The sequence below is a fragment of the Mytilus californianus genome, unplaced genomic scaffold, assembly GCF_021869535.1.
Source record: "Mytilus californianus isolate M0D057914Y unplaced genomic scaffold, xbMytCali1.0.p SCAF_5, whole genome shotgun sequence".
Taxonomy (NCBI): Eukaryota; Metazoa; Mollusca; class Bivalvia; order Mytilida; family Mytilidae; genus Mytilus; species Mytilus californianus.
The window spans coordinates 76,779,187-76,795,565 of record NW_026262701.1 but is presented as its reverse complement, the minus strand read 5'-3'; the positions used below and the strand labels follow the sequence as shown (position 1 = coordinate 76,795,565).

General features: G+C 32.3%; 1 protein-coding gene across 1 annotated transcript in view; it reads left to right on the top strand.

Annotated features, from left to right (window-relative positions):
- The first annotated feature begins 3,727 nt into the window (after window positions 1–3,727).
- The window catches only part of LOC127703073 (sodium-dependent neutral amino acid transporter B(0)AT3-like), a 53,069-nt gene continuing 40,417 nt past the window's right edge, over window positions 3,728–16,379 (top strand). The window contains exon 1 of the mRNA XM_052207459.1: window positions 3,728–4,228. Coding sequence (XP_052063419.1) covers window positions 3,907–4,228 — 322 coding nt within the window. The 5' untranslated portion in view covers window positions 3,728–3,906. The remainder of the gene's footprint in view (window positions 4,229–16,379) is intronic.

Here is a 16,379-nt window from a genome sequence, read left to right as displayed (position 1 = left end):
TGTTGTGTTTCCGGTATGGATTTACGGAATTAGGTTTACGGTATAACTAGCCTGTCAACACTGAGGTTGTGAATTCGAACCCCGCACGTGGCAGGTGCGCTCAACTCCAATCATTATTAATTAACAAGGATTTTCAGTTTTCCTCTTGAATGTCGGTGGTTCTCTCAAAGCACTCCGGCTTCCTCCACCAATAAAAACAGACTGCCACAAAGAAGCAAATAGTGAATAGTGCTAAAAGTGGGTTTACGGCCAGAAATCACCTTTAAGTTGTAGCCAACAAAAGACACAAATCAATAATAAAATTTAACAAGATTTATTATACACAAGTTTACAAGAAATATTATACAAATTGAAATGTCAACATAACTATTTAAATATTTGTCCGCTCCTTTGTCTTTTCTTTATCCGGATTTCTTCTCTTAACTGTACGGAATATGTCCAATCTATTATGTTGTAGTTAACGTAAAAAAAGTGTCAATTCAACAACTCTAGAGAACTTCTGAGAATCTAAGTATATTAATTTCTGATCTGTCCAATTTCGGTTTTGGTATATAAATCTGTCACGGAAACCTCTAGAACACTGTAGAAGGGAAACTCCTAGAAAATTGTAGAACGGAAACTTCTAGAATACGGTAGACGTTAAAATTACACATCGTAGATTATGAACATTCTGGAATTATTATGTAAGTCAAATAGAAAGTTCTAATCAATCCATCAGTATCTATGATTGTTCCAGTGATTTGTAAATTGCACAGTTATAACATTATTTTGTAAACAACTATAAGGCCACACAAAACAAATTAGGCCAAGATAAATTAACATAATAGTTACAATATCATTACAGTGGCATTAAACACCAATCAATCAATCACGGTATGACTATTTCTGTTTTCTTTTGCAATGACAAGCAACCCCTGCATGCCCTATACAAAAGATTCAATACCTACATTTTGAAATTAAATGTACCGGAAAGCCAGAGATAAAACTTGCCACAGAAGTAAATAAAATGTAAACAATGACTTTCTAAAGAAACATAAATAGTCGTCTGAATCCACAATTTCCCGATTGTATCCTATTCTTTATCGTGACAATTTTTACTGATATAAAATAAGATATGGTATTAGAGCCAATGAGACAGTTATCCAAGAGAGTTTAAATGAAGTGGATTTCAGCAGTTATATGCATATGTCACTATTCGCAATTTAACAATGAGCAAAACCCATACGGTTTACTCAGCTATAAAAGACTTCGACATGACAAAATGTAAAACAACTCAATCGTAAAAACCAACGGACTGTTTTATGACAAAACAATAAACGAAAAAACAATATGACTGACAGCATCCAACGACAACCACTGAATTACAGGCTCCGGATTTGAGAGAAGCATCTATAGAATGTGACGGATTTGAACATGTTTGGGAGCGCCCAACCCTCCCATAACATTTGAAAGCGGTATAACAGCACACCATACGAACAAACTTTAACTATTAGTTGGAAATGGTTTTACTCATAATATCGGTACAATGCACAGAAACAAATAACATTAAAAAAAAAAACGACAACCACCGAACAACAGGCTCCTGACTTAGGACAGGTGCATAAAAATGCAGAGGGTTTAAACGTTTAAACAGGCGCCAACCTTCACCCTAACCTGAAACAGTAATGATGTTTTAATATATCAAAAACAAAATCAACGTTAGTACAGATATATAAACAATATCTAAAGATCTTAGTACCAACGGTGTTAAGTTGATATCCTTTAAGAACAAGTTTAGTCAAATGGTCAATGAGTTTAAATTGATAGTATTTCTATATAAATTCATGGGCTTTATAAACTACATGACCGTTCAAATATTAGAATGTGATATCCCCTGTTTGAATAAGAATTCTACAGACACAGACAAACTTAAAAAACAATATTTGTATCTATGAATTAAATAACACCTGTGACGTAAATGTTTTGTTCAATAGCCTTATTTTTTTAGGAATGAAGAGTAATCTTCTGTTGTTCATCTTCATTCATCCGGACCTTTTTCCCTTTGAATATTTCCATGGGCACTTTCTTAAAAAGTGTTCAATTATAGAAATTATTCTAAAGGACGTAACGCGATATTGATGAATAAAGATGAAAACTTACATTAGTTTGGTGGGATCGTTTGGATGGAGTGATGACGATGTAGTTATACAGTGAACACCAATAATTTCATTAATAACAAACAGCTTTTATTTGGTAACGCGATATTGGTGAAAAAAGATGAAAACTTACATTAGTTTGGTGGGATCGTTTGGATGGAGTGATGACGATGTAGTTATACAGTGAACACCAATAATTTCATTAATAACAAACAGCTTTTATTTTGTAACGCGATATTGGTGAATAAAGATGAAAACTTACATTAGTTTGGTGGGATCGTTTGGTGGAGTGATGACAATGTAGTTATACAGTGAACACCAATAATCTCATTAATAACAAACAGCTTTTATTTGCCATCACATAAAATATACTATTATACTTCATGTCAAAATGCGGGATTCTGATTGGATAATGCGAGGCAAACAATTCACTCTATCCCATGTCAAATACTCTATTACCCTTCACGGAGACGCTAGATCATTTGTGCGCTTTTTTTAAATGGGATGACTGTTATATGACTGTTATGTACAAAACGTCATAGTTTATTACTTGAATTTGAAATTTAAAAGACAGTAATAACAGAACATTCAGTATAATAAAGTAAATAATACTTAGCTGAAAGGGTTGATAGAGCAGATTGTTTCCCCTCAAAAAGGTATTGCCAACCTTGGCTTCGCCGCGGTTAACAATGCTTTCTCGGGGTAACAATCTGCTCTATCATCCTCTCAGCTATGTGTTATCTATATAGTATCGTATTCACTAAAATTCAAAAATAATATCCGCAGATTGTTTTCCGCTGCAATTCTGAGCTGAATTTCTGTCACAGATAGTATCCAAGCGAGTAAAAACGAATATTATCCATTACGTGCCATATCTTGTCTGTGCATCTTCAAAATATTAACTGTGTTAACTCATTTGATTTTTTTTGTAATATTGAACACATTAAAATTATTCAATGATTTAGTAAAATATTTATGTAATTTATGGTAACGAAATCCCTGACTTAATAATTAACAAGTTAAACGTAGATAACGTTCATTGAAATCTAAAACGTCCAAAAAGGAAAATTAACAATAGGGAATGAAAAAGTATCTCTTTTGTCGTACTTTAATGAGTCTGTGTTCTCATGGCGGTTGATGCATGCATGATACACTTACCCTTTAGTTTTCTGTAGATTTGATCATTAATATGAATTAAAATATTACTTGTTTGTTCTGAATTGATAATGTTATGTACAGTAAGCAAAGAATAAAGTATTTTAACAGGTCACATTTGTAACACAATGAAAACATTCTTATCATTTGTACTTGTTCATAGCATAATCGGTCAATTTCTTTTTTCTGCTGGTACTTAAAAAACGTTAAGAAGATTTGGACTTAGTGCAGAGCAAATATCAACAATGTCGGCTGCCAGTGTTAATCTTCTGTCATGCTAAAAAATAGGGTTTTTTTGTCAAATCATTATATTTCTATCCGACAGTCCAGTTCTGATGATTGATTTTTGTTGTTTCTATAGTCTTAGTAATTATTCTTCCAATGTTAACGTCATTACAATAAATTCCTTTTGTATTTTATCCTGAGAATAGCATCGCTCGATACCTGATCGTCAGCAACACGTGGTAAGCCTTGATGGCATCGTTTCGTCTATTAGTTAGGATTTCTATTGATTTACATATATAGTTGTGATTTTAGTCAAAGAAATGGATTGAATTTTGATTCACTCATAATTGAAAATAAGTTTTGCAAAAGTTGTTTTTGTAAAGAGATTAAAATGGCGGAACCAGTCAAAGATAAAATTGAAATGAATAGTTTGTTAGTGTCACCTGATGATTCGTCGTTCATTAGCGATCCTAAAACTTCTCTCCATCTTCCAAGCCCGGGAACTTCGTACGGCAGTACACTAAGTGTGGGACCAGAGGCTTCTACTGCGAATTTATTAAAAATTGATTTAGAAAAGAAATTAAGTCGTCATACTGGAGAAGAAAGAGAGACATGGGGAAACCGTGCAGAGTTTTTACTTTCTTTAATTGGATATGCTGTAGGCCTAGGCAATGTATGGCGTTTTCCTTACCTTACGCAGAAAAATGGCGGTGGTGAGTACTTTACATCAAAATTAAATATTGTTTTACTGCAAATTAGATAACATGGATTATTAAATCGTTCACTATTATTACCATTATTATATCGTGTTTGTAATTTCTTTGTTTTTTTAGTCCATAGTATTGTCGGATTGTTTTCGGCTTATGGTTTTTATTTGCCCCTATGGCATTTTGTCCCAAAAGGTTAAACTGTGCTGCTGGACGATTTTTAGTTGAAAAAGGGTTAAAGTCTTTTTGCAAACTGCAATCAATAGTAGAAACCAACTTTAACAGATTTTGTAAAAGAGAGGCGAAGGATACCAAAGGGACATTCAAACTCCTAAGTCGAATATAAAATGACAACGCCATTGCAATATAACAATGCAATGCAATATACAAAATAACAAATAATGAAACATTTTGAAAGTATGTGTACAATTTAACGGGTTATTATGGTACTGTAATATTTTAAGTGATGCATGTTTCCCTGAAAGGTTGAAATGATTTTTTCATTTGTTTTAATCTAATGACACTTCACTTAATTGAAAAACCCATCCGTTATGACTTATGAACTAGAATAAATATCAATGGAAATTGGCTTATTTAAATAAAAGTTCCATATAATTGTGTTATTTAATCATCATAGTTTGTCAAACGCTTAGAGTTATTTATAAATATTACATTGAGTGTCCCATTTTCGAAATAGTGCTTAGATTAATTACTGCTATAACGAATTATACAAAACAAATTATTCTTTAAATACTATAATTATACAATTCTGCTTCAGCCCTGCCTTGATAAAAAAAAACATCACATGCAGTGTTAAGAGTAAAGGAACTGTTGGGTTAATGTCAATGACACAGGAAATCACCGATTCAAATAACCAAAAGCCATATAATAGACGGCTACATACAGTCTAAAAATAGACAGGTGTCAATACAATATGTCAAGCTCTAAAATCGTATTTGCATTTTACGTTACGTTAATTGCTGATTCCATGTTCAATGGATTGTGTCTAGAACAATATCATAAAATAAAATTGAGAATGGAAATGGGGAATGTGTCAAAGAGACAACAACCCGACCATAGAGCAGACAACAGCCGAAGGCCACCAATTGGTCTTCAATGCAGCGAGAAACTCCCGCACCCGGAGGCGTCCTTCAGCTGGCCTCTAAACAAATATGTATACTAGTTCACTGATAATGGACGTCATACTAAACTCCAAATTATACACAAGAAACTAAAATTAAAAATGATACAAGACTACCAAAGGCCAGAGGCTCCTGACTTGGGACAGACGCAAAAATGCGACGGGGTTAAACATGTTTTTTGATATCTCAACCCTCCCCTATACCTCTAGCCAATGTAGAAAAAACAAACGTACAACAGTACGCACAGTAAAACTCAGTTTAAGAAAAGTCCGAGTCCGATGTCAGAATAGGAAACAAAAGAAAATAAACAAAATGACAATAATACATAAATAACAACAGACTACTAGCAGTTATTGACATGCCAGCTCCAGACCTCAATTAAACGGATTAAAAGATTATGACTTCATCATATGAATATCAGGCACAATCCCTCCTGTTAGGGGTTTAGTATTATACCGTCATAAAATATATGAGAAGAACATAACCCGTGTCATGCCAACAACTGGTTTTAGAATAAATATGTTTAATTCCGATGTAAAGACCCTATAAGTGAATCAATATTAAAGCCAAAATATGCAATCTTTAATGACCTGACAACAGTATCGTAACTATATCCCTTCTTTATAAGTCTGTTTAAAGGTTTTGTTAGCTTTTGAGGTGAATACTGACATGTTTGTGCTTTGGAAAGAATATTACCATAAAAGATTGGATGTGAAATACCCGAACGTATAAGATGTCTGCATGTTGAGTTATGAATACGGTAATTGTCATAGAAATTAATAAGCCAATCAATTACAAGGTTACAAACACGCTTGGAACGATCAAAGTAGAAGTTGTATGGCGCCATGATGGAACGCAATGAAAAAAAACATACAATCAGAAAAAAAAATATTTCTCTTTTTCTTTCAAATTCTCCAACAAGATTTTACAATTAATGACCTTTGTCGTTTGTTATTATGACGAGGGCCATAGCGCAGCAGAATATACGTTTTGTTTAGGGACAAGTCTATGTTAACTTGCTTTTCACTTGTATTATCTCTCCGTATTTGTTTTACTTACTATTATATCAACTTGATGCTTAAATGTTCTTTAAACTTTATATTTACAATATAGCATTTAGTTTTCGTAACAACAAAATTCTGCCTGGAAATTTACAAATGATGGATTTATTGAATCATTTTTAGAATTACTTTATTTATAATTATGGATTCTATTTCTACCGTAATGTTAGTTTGTAAATATTTAACTGTGTCATTCAAATTGGAAATAAATTCTTAAGGTAGGACTTCGTGCTTTAAACATGAGTGAGAGTTGGCTACTGTTTTATTTTAAATGTATGTTCGAATGCACATTATAAGTTTTTGTTTTTCTAATTTACGATTGATTAAATGTGTTATTATTAGCCAATATACATGCACTATTAGGATGATTTTAATTACCACAATAATATAGTAGAAAAAAGAAATGAGGTATCCATCCATGACACAAAATCAGTACATGCAGATAAAAAAAAAACACACAAAAAGGGTAAGGGAACGCGCTTTTATTGCTGTTCTTCATCTCAAACTCACAGTGAGGCCTTCAAATAAACTCTCACCGCATTGAAAGTTTAAAACGCCCGTAACACCGGTTCGAGCGGAATTCTTGGCAAAATAGTTCGGTTAAACTTTGTAAGATTTAACACAAACCAAATAGAGCCGTGTCAAAAAGAAAGTAGTACATATTTAAAACAAAATAGTTCCTTCGCAAAGATGTAAATATCAAACTATGTAGAAGATATTTTGGTATTTTAGGTATCAAAATTAATGAAAGGTGAAGGACTGTTGATCCTCGTAAGACACTCTTTGACTGTTAAATTATTTGAATAATACAAAAATGTAATTCTCAATGTCATGGTTGTAGCATAAACATGTTATGAAATGAATCGAATGCATCTTTTTAAAATTTTATAAACTGAATTGTAAAAGCGTTGTTCATGGACACATTTTTAACATGAAGCGCTTCTCATACAAAATGTGCTTAAGTGAACGTTTTTACACCCCAAATATATTAAATATAGAGATGTAGTAAGATTGCACATGAAACAACTATCCACAAGATACATGTATTACATGACGTGGATCACTATTCATTTATTGTCGTTAAAACCATTACATAAACTCATCATAGATACATTTGTACCAGGCTTAAACAGTTTTATGCCAGACGCGCATTTCGTCTACAAAAGACTCATCAGTGACGCTCGAATCAAATAATTAAGTACGAAGATGAAAAGCATTTAGGACCCAAAATTCCGAAAGATTTGCCTAATAAAGCAAAAGAAATCTATTCCTTTTTTTTCGAAAAAAATCAATGGTTTACGTAATAACGCAACGTACATGTATAACCTTATATATTTTCCTTGTTCTTAGCCGATATACCTTTCCCAAATTGTTGTGTTTTTAATAATCAACGTGTGGTTTGCTCAATTATGACGTAAATGTTCTTACTTTCCCATTGCGACCCCACAAAAAATGTGAGTAAATGGAGATGCGAGGTATACATTAATAAGAAAACAACCAAAAGACCCCAGAATGGACAAATTCCACCGGCGTATATCTGGTGCAATACGATAGTTTCCCTCTCTCGACAGTTACAATTTAAGTTTAAATATTTAAATCACTGGTACAAATCTAATGTCTTGAGAGGATAAATATCGTATGACTCTTTATGAGGTAGAATTCTGATTTATATAATTCGTATCCGATTTATACTCAGTCTTCCCGAACTTGAATGATTTTTTTTTATAATCTCTCAGACTGATTAATTTGATCTCAGTTTCCCATCGATCAAAAATTGTTATGACGTCAAATATTTTGGTATTTCTTCTGATTTCGCTATTCTAGCGTCCCGAAAAACGGTAACCATGCCTGATGACGTCACAAATAATTAATGCAATAGAGTTTGCCTACACATCGTCTTAAAGTCATTAAAAAAAATATCACCGTCGTATCTCATTCGTTGCGATATTTCCCATTCTACTGTAAATCTTGAATATCTAAAATTAAATTTAATCTAACTGCCCCAAGAGAAAACATATTATGTCATACTCGATGTGGTGAAATAATCATTATTTAATTTACTTTGATTTATTTTATGGATTAGAGACTATGTGAAGTGTGCTTTGATGAAGCCACAACTCAAGACAGTATATCAACAAAAAGAAAAAGCAAAATCACCTGCAAAGAACTTATGAAATTAACACAATATTTTACTCATCATGATATGTGTACGTTATTTACGACAGGGTTTAAGATTTTAGGTTCAAACGTGCAGCTTGGAACATCATCCAATCTTATATTGACGTTTTGTGAAAACTCCGAACCATATATATCTCAATTCAAAATCCTTATATATTGTTCAGTCATCTCACATGTATTCTATGACAACAAAAGGATTATTTCGTTTTATGTTGATAAAAGTTTCATAAAACACATGCGACCATTCATATTAATTTAAATTTTAGCAAACCATAGACAGACATCTAATTGGAGGATGAAAATGAATATACATATACGACCCAAGATTGATATATTACCTTGGTGAAATAGCAGCCCATTGATATATTTGACACATAAAAAGTGACCCATTTCAGCTGCACGTCTGTGCATACCTAAAATTAGATTAGAATTACGAAAAATGGGGTATGATATTAGAGAGCTATGTCAATATGAACGTTTTTAAGGGTTGGTTAATTAAGATTTTACAATTATATGAATTATATTTGGGCAAGTTGAACAATTTAGGAAACTATAATAAAGTGCAGATGGACGTTTTAATGTTGCTCATTCACAGTTACATCCGGGGTTTTCTACTATGAAAACTTATTGCCTGTCAATAGTGCTCAATTCACATTTGTGTAAATTTAAATGAATATTCCACATAGAGCCGGATTCATTCATTTTGTTTCCTTTATCGCAAACTTAACCTTTTTAAAAAGTTATTAAAGATTTAGGAAGAATGATCAATGCCATTTAAAATAGAAATTTATTTAACAACTTTTAACAGTGTGTGACGTAAAACGCAATTATCATGGTTTAAAATTATTGTTCTTTTCCCAGGTTTTCCGGTTAACCTTATTTAGCTATTGACGTTGCATATCGTTAATTGATTAATCGCTTTATTTAGACAAATCAAGTGATTTACTGGAATATTCTAACAAATGCAACGAACTGGGTTGGTTAGAGACAATCTAACTTAAGCATTATTTTGATAGAATACTTATAGAAAACAAAGGATATGGGGTTTCCATCCATAACACAAAATCAGTAAATGCACAAAAAAAGAACATACAAAAAGCAAAGGAACAGCGCTTTTATTGCTGTGCTTCATCTCAAAGTCATAGTGAGACCTCAACACGAAGCAAATAAACTCTCACCTCACTGCAAGTTTAAGACGGCCCCTACCAACGGCTTAAGCGGAATTCTTTGCAAAAATAATTTGGATAGACTTTGTAAGATGTAACACATCCAATCGGGCCCGGTCGAAAAAGAACATACTGGAAAGTAGTACATATTTAAAACAAAAAAGTTCCTACGCACAGGTGTAAATCTTTAACTATGTAGCATACATTTTAGTAATTAAGGTATCAGATGAAAGGTGATGGACTGGTGATCCTTGTAGAGCACACAATTTACTGATAATTTTGAATAATACCAAAATGTATGATTGAATTCTAAAATTGAGGGCATATATAGCCTGTTTCTCGGATATGAAGTGCCTGGTTTGGTGTATCCAAAATTCCGGTAACCAGTGCAGTACAGTCTGATGTATAAATACAGGTATATTGATCCCGCTTCCATAAAATGTTTTGAAGTGAAAAATTTAACGTGGATAGGAATGAGGGCCAAGAATAGGTGGTGTGCGTCTTATTAAAATTGGATCAAATATGTCGTTACAACACAGACAATGCACAATTTAGGGGTCATAACTTTGTAATTAAATTTTTAGATTGTGACTTGCCAAAAAGAAACTATTTTGTAGTAATAGTGACATCACAAGTATTTCCGTGTAATTTGTAGTATTTTTACAAGATTTTAACAAAGTATCGTAGGGCCAATTTTAACCCTTTGTGAACCTTTCATAATGTTTTTAAAAGATTTTAACAGTTGTCAGACAATTGTAAATTGTGCCCAGGCAAATACAATAACCACCATATATTCAGCAAAACATGTGCATAATTCTGTGCACTTAGTACTTATAGCAATATTGACATTCTAAAAAGTAAAATAACAAAAATACCGAACTCTAAGAACTCCAAGGAAAATTCAAAACGGAAAGTCCCTTATCAAATGGCAAAATCAAAAGCTCACACATAAAAAACGAATGGAAAAGAACTGTTATATTCCTGACTTGGTACAGGCATTTTCTTATGTAGAAAATGGTGGATTAAACCAGGATTTATAGTTATTTATTTTAAGTATTCCAAAAACACAAAACATGCTAAAGACATAAGGATAAATATAGACTAAACGATAGCTATTTCCTTGAAAATCAGTAATGTTAATAATGTATTGTTTTTTTAAAAAGCAGCACTTTTTGCATAAAATTGAAGGTAGAAAAAATTAAGAAAATTCAACTAAACAAACCACATACCCTTATCAAATTGTGTGAAACAAAGAGTTTGCTTATATGTCTAGAGGGGCATTCGGAGGTTGATTTCCTACATTGATCTTATAAGGAATAAGCAAAAAATGTATGAAAAACATTTGGCCACAAAGCATTTTTTGTCACATTTGCTAGATCACAACGCGATGTAAATTTTTCTTGTACTCCTGTATTTTTATTTTAGTTTCTTAACAGTGAATTCATCTATATATAATTGATTAACCGTTTCGTTTGACTACCAATTGCAAATAAATAAATTTGGTGTATTAACTGTCTTCTGATTGGTTGAAAGTATTACCTTTATTTTCAATGTTGTCAATTTTTATGGCGACACGCCCACTCTGACGTTGTGTATTCATACGCCAACATGTGTGTACGTTGTTATTGTTAATATAAATAATATAAAAAGCTCTTTTAGCCTTATTTTTGATAGAAATTAATTTATAATGAATGACTATTATTTATTTTGAATTTATTGAACCATAAAATAAATTTTTGACTCTTCACATTTTACATAATCCGCTTCGCGGATTATTCAATGTGAAGAGTCAAAATTTATTTTATGGTTCAATAAATTCAAAATAAATAATAGCCATTCATTAAATGTTTCATGGATATCCAGTACAGGAGCGGCGAATGATTTTGACACCAACTAAAAGCTAGGGCGTTTTGGGGAGTGTGAGCAATTCCGCTTTAGACGAGTCCATTTAAGGATCCTTGGCTGCATTTTTATAATCTCAGTAATCAGCTTGTAAAATTATCAAAATTGAATAGTTCTTATATTTTGTATGATTTCGAGATGTTGTATTGGCTTTGAAAAGATGGTTTCATCATTCTATCAATAATGACCTTTTGAAGCCAGACTTTCGTTAACAATACATGCCATACGTCTTAAAGGTGTATAAAGGATACGTGTATAATTCACCAACAATCTTATGAATCACCCTCTTGTTGCTCCAAAGAAAAATTGATGTAAGAAACATCTATTAACCGTTTCATCTGTTTTTTGTTTTGTAAATGACCAGTTCAGCCAATCTCTTGGTTTTTTTTTGGTTGTTTTTTGCCATTCGGACTAATTTCATATCATAAATGCAAGCTTTAAGAATGAAAGAGACTACGTTTGTTATAAATTTAGTTCAAAATGATATCAATGTCATAAACCTTTGAGTGAATAATATTATCATTACACCAATCTTTTTGATATGATAACTAAAACCTATAATGTTACACTGACAGCAGCTCTCACAAATATTTTGAAATAATGTCATTTACAAAGCACTTATATTCAAATTATTGATGTGTGAAAAGCGTCAAAGTTACAGCGGTAAACAATTTAAAATAATTGAAATAGACACCAAGAGATCACTTTATGGTCTTCAATAATAGACAATCCCTATTACCGTGACAATTTAAAAATCGCCTAGACAAGTTGCTAATATATTTCATTGAGAAGACCTTATATCTGACATCTACACCAAATTCTCAATGGATTGACAAACAACATAAAGAATACTTATAAAATTCCCAAAATAGGACAGACACATACATATGCCTCTTGGTAAAAACTAGCTTTTCTTGATAATAAATCCGTTTTAAACCTCGATTAAAGTAAGAACAAACAATACAATTTAAATCAACATGTGCATGTGTCTGTGCGCATGCCTGTCGCAAGTCAAGAACCTCGTCATAGGTTTTATTCTCACTTATTCTACTAGTTCTCGTCCATTTGGAAATTTGGTATAATTGATCGCTGATCTTATACATTTATTCACAATTTTTAATATAATCGAACTTGGTTGAAGAACTTTCCGTAAATGAGATAACTCTTTTTCTTTTCTGCCATTGTGGAATCGATGCAAGAGACTTATCGCCGAATTTGGACTTGCCATGAGAAACACAACGTGTGCCGCACGTGAAACATTATCTGTTTTCGCTTCCATAGCACTTGAGATCACACCCGGTATTTGGTGAGGTTCGTGTTTCACATTTTTTTTTCTTTTTTGCGCATTTAGTTTTAAAGCCGTCTGTTTACTTTTGTAGTACATGTACTATAGATATTTTCAAATATGATTTCAATTTTTTTCCCTTTATACATTTGGAAATCTCTCGTGTAAGTGTATTACATAAAAGATTTCCATTTTCATTTTATCAAAGGCGTTTTTGATTAAATAATAGTGAATTGTAGTTTACAAAGTCTCGGCATCAGGTGTTCGATAAACACAATCTTATCTCATGTTGTGAAAACAAACGTCATGGTATTCTTCTATGATACGCTAAAAGCAGATTATTTTCAAAGACGGTTGCATCGTTTATAAAAAATACTATATATAGATCTTTTATTTCAAAAACGATACATCATACATGTTTACCGAGCTTTAGTTTTGACTATTTTCGAGCAGCAATTTCTTTTTGTTACAAAGACGTTTGATTTTAATGTAACCCATTCAAAATTTTATTAACAAAATTGGGCGGAACTCTTCATTTCTGACAGTAAACGTGAATGTTTTGTTTGATTTGTACTGTAAATTATAAGACTAAAAACAATAAACAAAAAAATGTACCAAACTTCAATACAGTTTAAAACTCTGTCAACACGTATATTTCAAATCAATTTGTGACTTAACCATTGGTCCAAACTATTTGTATGGCAGCAAACATTCAATCAGTTACTAGTATAATTTTTAACTGAGTGACTCTGTCTTGTCAAAAATACTGCTTAAGTTAACAGTATAAAAATGCTGGCATACACATGAATTATTTTTAATTAAAAATTAATATTCATTTCAAAGATCAAACTTCTTCGACGAGATTTATTGTATGATAATTCTCTATTGCATTTTATTCAGAAGATGTGAAAAAAACTACATTCTCAATATGGTTTTGGATTGTTTATTTATCGTTGAAAGTCGTATGATCATGACCTACAGATAATATTTTTGGTAATCATGGGTTTGGGATTGCTGTCTATTTGAATGATGGATACGTCGTGTTTACTTGATTTATATATAAATTAGAAAATAAGGAGATGATTGCCAACGAAACAACTATCCATCAAATTACATTGTACGTGTTTGAAAACAATTATAGGCTACCGAACTGCTTTCAACAATTAGTAAAACCCATACCGTATAATCAACTGAAAACAAGCCACCGCATGACATAATGTAAAAGACAATTTTAGACAAACTTGAAATATATATCTTACCCAGTGAAGATGCTTGACGTTGTGCATTAAAAGTATAATATGAACAAATCTATCTGTGCAATTCTAAAACATGCGCTGTAGATATTATCATGACATGTGTTTTAATTACTATACAGTAATATATACTGAATTTATCTTAAAGTTGTTATATTCATACACGTTATCCTTCAAAATCACTTTTCCCCTAGGCATGTTTGGCATTTAAATCATCGAATCTTGTATTATGGTGAACATACTTATTCCTATGTGGCTTTTCTACTTCTATTTTTACATTAAGTTGAAATGAATGCTACGTTAACAGATAAATATCATATTATCTCAAACCGATTTCCTTCACAACAAATAAATTTAGATTTGATGAAAGCTTTTCTTCAGATTGATGGAAAGGCAGAATTCGCTTTCTGTTTATATTTTTTACTTTGAAAACTTCATTTCTTCGTTACCGTCTGTTCGCTTAGGCCTGCCATATTGTTAATACATTCCATCACTTAGCACGCTCTCATGTAAAACAATATAGTTATGTAGTAGATTTCGGAGTTTGCTCACTGGTTATTCATTTTTAAAATTGAATATCTAATTGCAGCATTGTTTTTTTTTTCATTTAGTTTAAATCTTACTTATTCGCCGTTATGGCATTTTACTAGTTAAATTTCAAATTTGTATGCAGCATATATAAGGACTGTTCTCAGACGCACATAACATCCACCTGAAAACGATTTCTAACTCCAAGCCGAGCAACCTTTCCTTTTGTTCCTCTTTGTCGTATGCTAAACGCAGGAGCAGTAAGAAGTAGTGTTCAATCCTTATTAGACAGATCCGGACATGACCATTATACTGATACGATGCGTTATCATATTTTAAAAAGTCTCCAATGTCCAGAGCAATAAATTATGACATAAAATTTTAAGTGACACGCAGCTTTTGCTTTCAACTATTTTTACTGACTCATTAAATTTGACTGAAATGCGTTTACAAAAATTTAAATGAAAAGCCATTTTTTAGATATGTTTAATAATGATTTGAGTTTTTCTCATAGTTTTTCGCCCTTTTGTAAATACATGTATATACATCAAATAGTTTCAATATATATACAATCTGCGAACTGTGTTTTCATATGTACAAACTGTCAATAAAGACAATTATGAAGAAGTAGGAGTAAAACTTTTGTTTATCAACTAACCGTTATCAAATAACCGTTACGGTTTAGGAGGTAGGCTGTACATACGACTTTTTCAGGCTTCTCAGTAAACACTCACTTTTCCTTTCACGTTCGTCGTCTACTGTTAGCCAACGCATATACAATGACTTTGATGAAAATTACATATATTTTTATTGTTATTGTGTGTAAATATTGTTAGTAAGGTCTCTGGGAATAATGATATAGAGTTCGTCTTCACCGTTTGACCAAGGAGGGTCCTATGAATGAAAGACGGTTCCAAATTTCTGTCTGTTTTACTTTTTATTTTACGCGTTCCCGCTTTATTACCTTTCTATTTCATTTGCGTAAGGCCTGGATATTGTAACCTGGGCCCATACATGCTAAGAGTAACCTTAGTTAAGTCCCGTTTGTCCATTTTCCGACTTGACAGAATGTCAACATCGCCGCCATTTGCATCAATAAGTTTATTAACGTCAATAACATATTGGAGGATATTTTTGTTTTGTTTTGTAAATAATAAAGTGTAAAGCTTAAATCTTATTTTCTATTGTACATGTAATAAGTAGGTCAATGTTTATGAGTTTCTAAGCTACCATATCTGAACCAGTGCCTTAGCTGTTTTGCCTGTTTCGATTGTCTTGACAATTTAGCCAGATACGCTACCAGTATTACTTAATTTACTGAGGGTCGGTTGAAAACAAAACTTTACGACAAAAGAGATGATTTCAGCTTCCCAATTGTGAACTTTGCATTTTATGTAGCAACATTCCAGCAGCGCCTGCATACGGAGTATATATCTCCCAATTGAAACGATATTCCCGGGCTTGTGTTTCCTATCATGATTTCCTTGATAGAGGATTGTTGCTCACAAGGAAGCTATTAAACCAAGAGTTCCAAATGGTGAAGTTGAAGTCATCCCTTCGTACATTTTACGGACGCCATCACGAGTTGGTTGACCGTTATGGAATAACCGTTTCACAGATGATATCGGATATGTTCCTTATG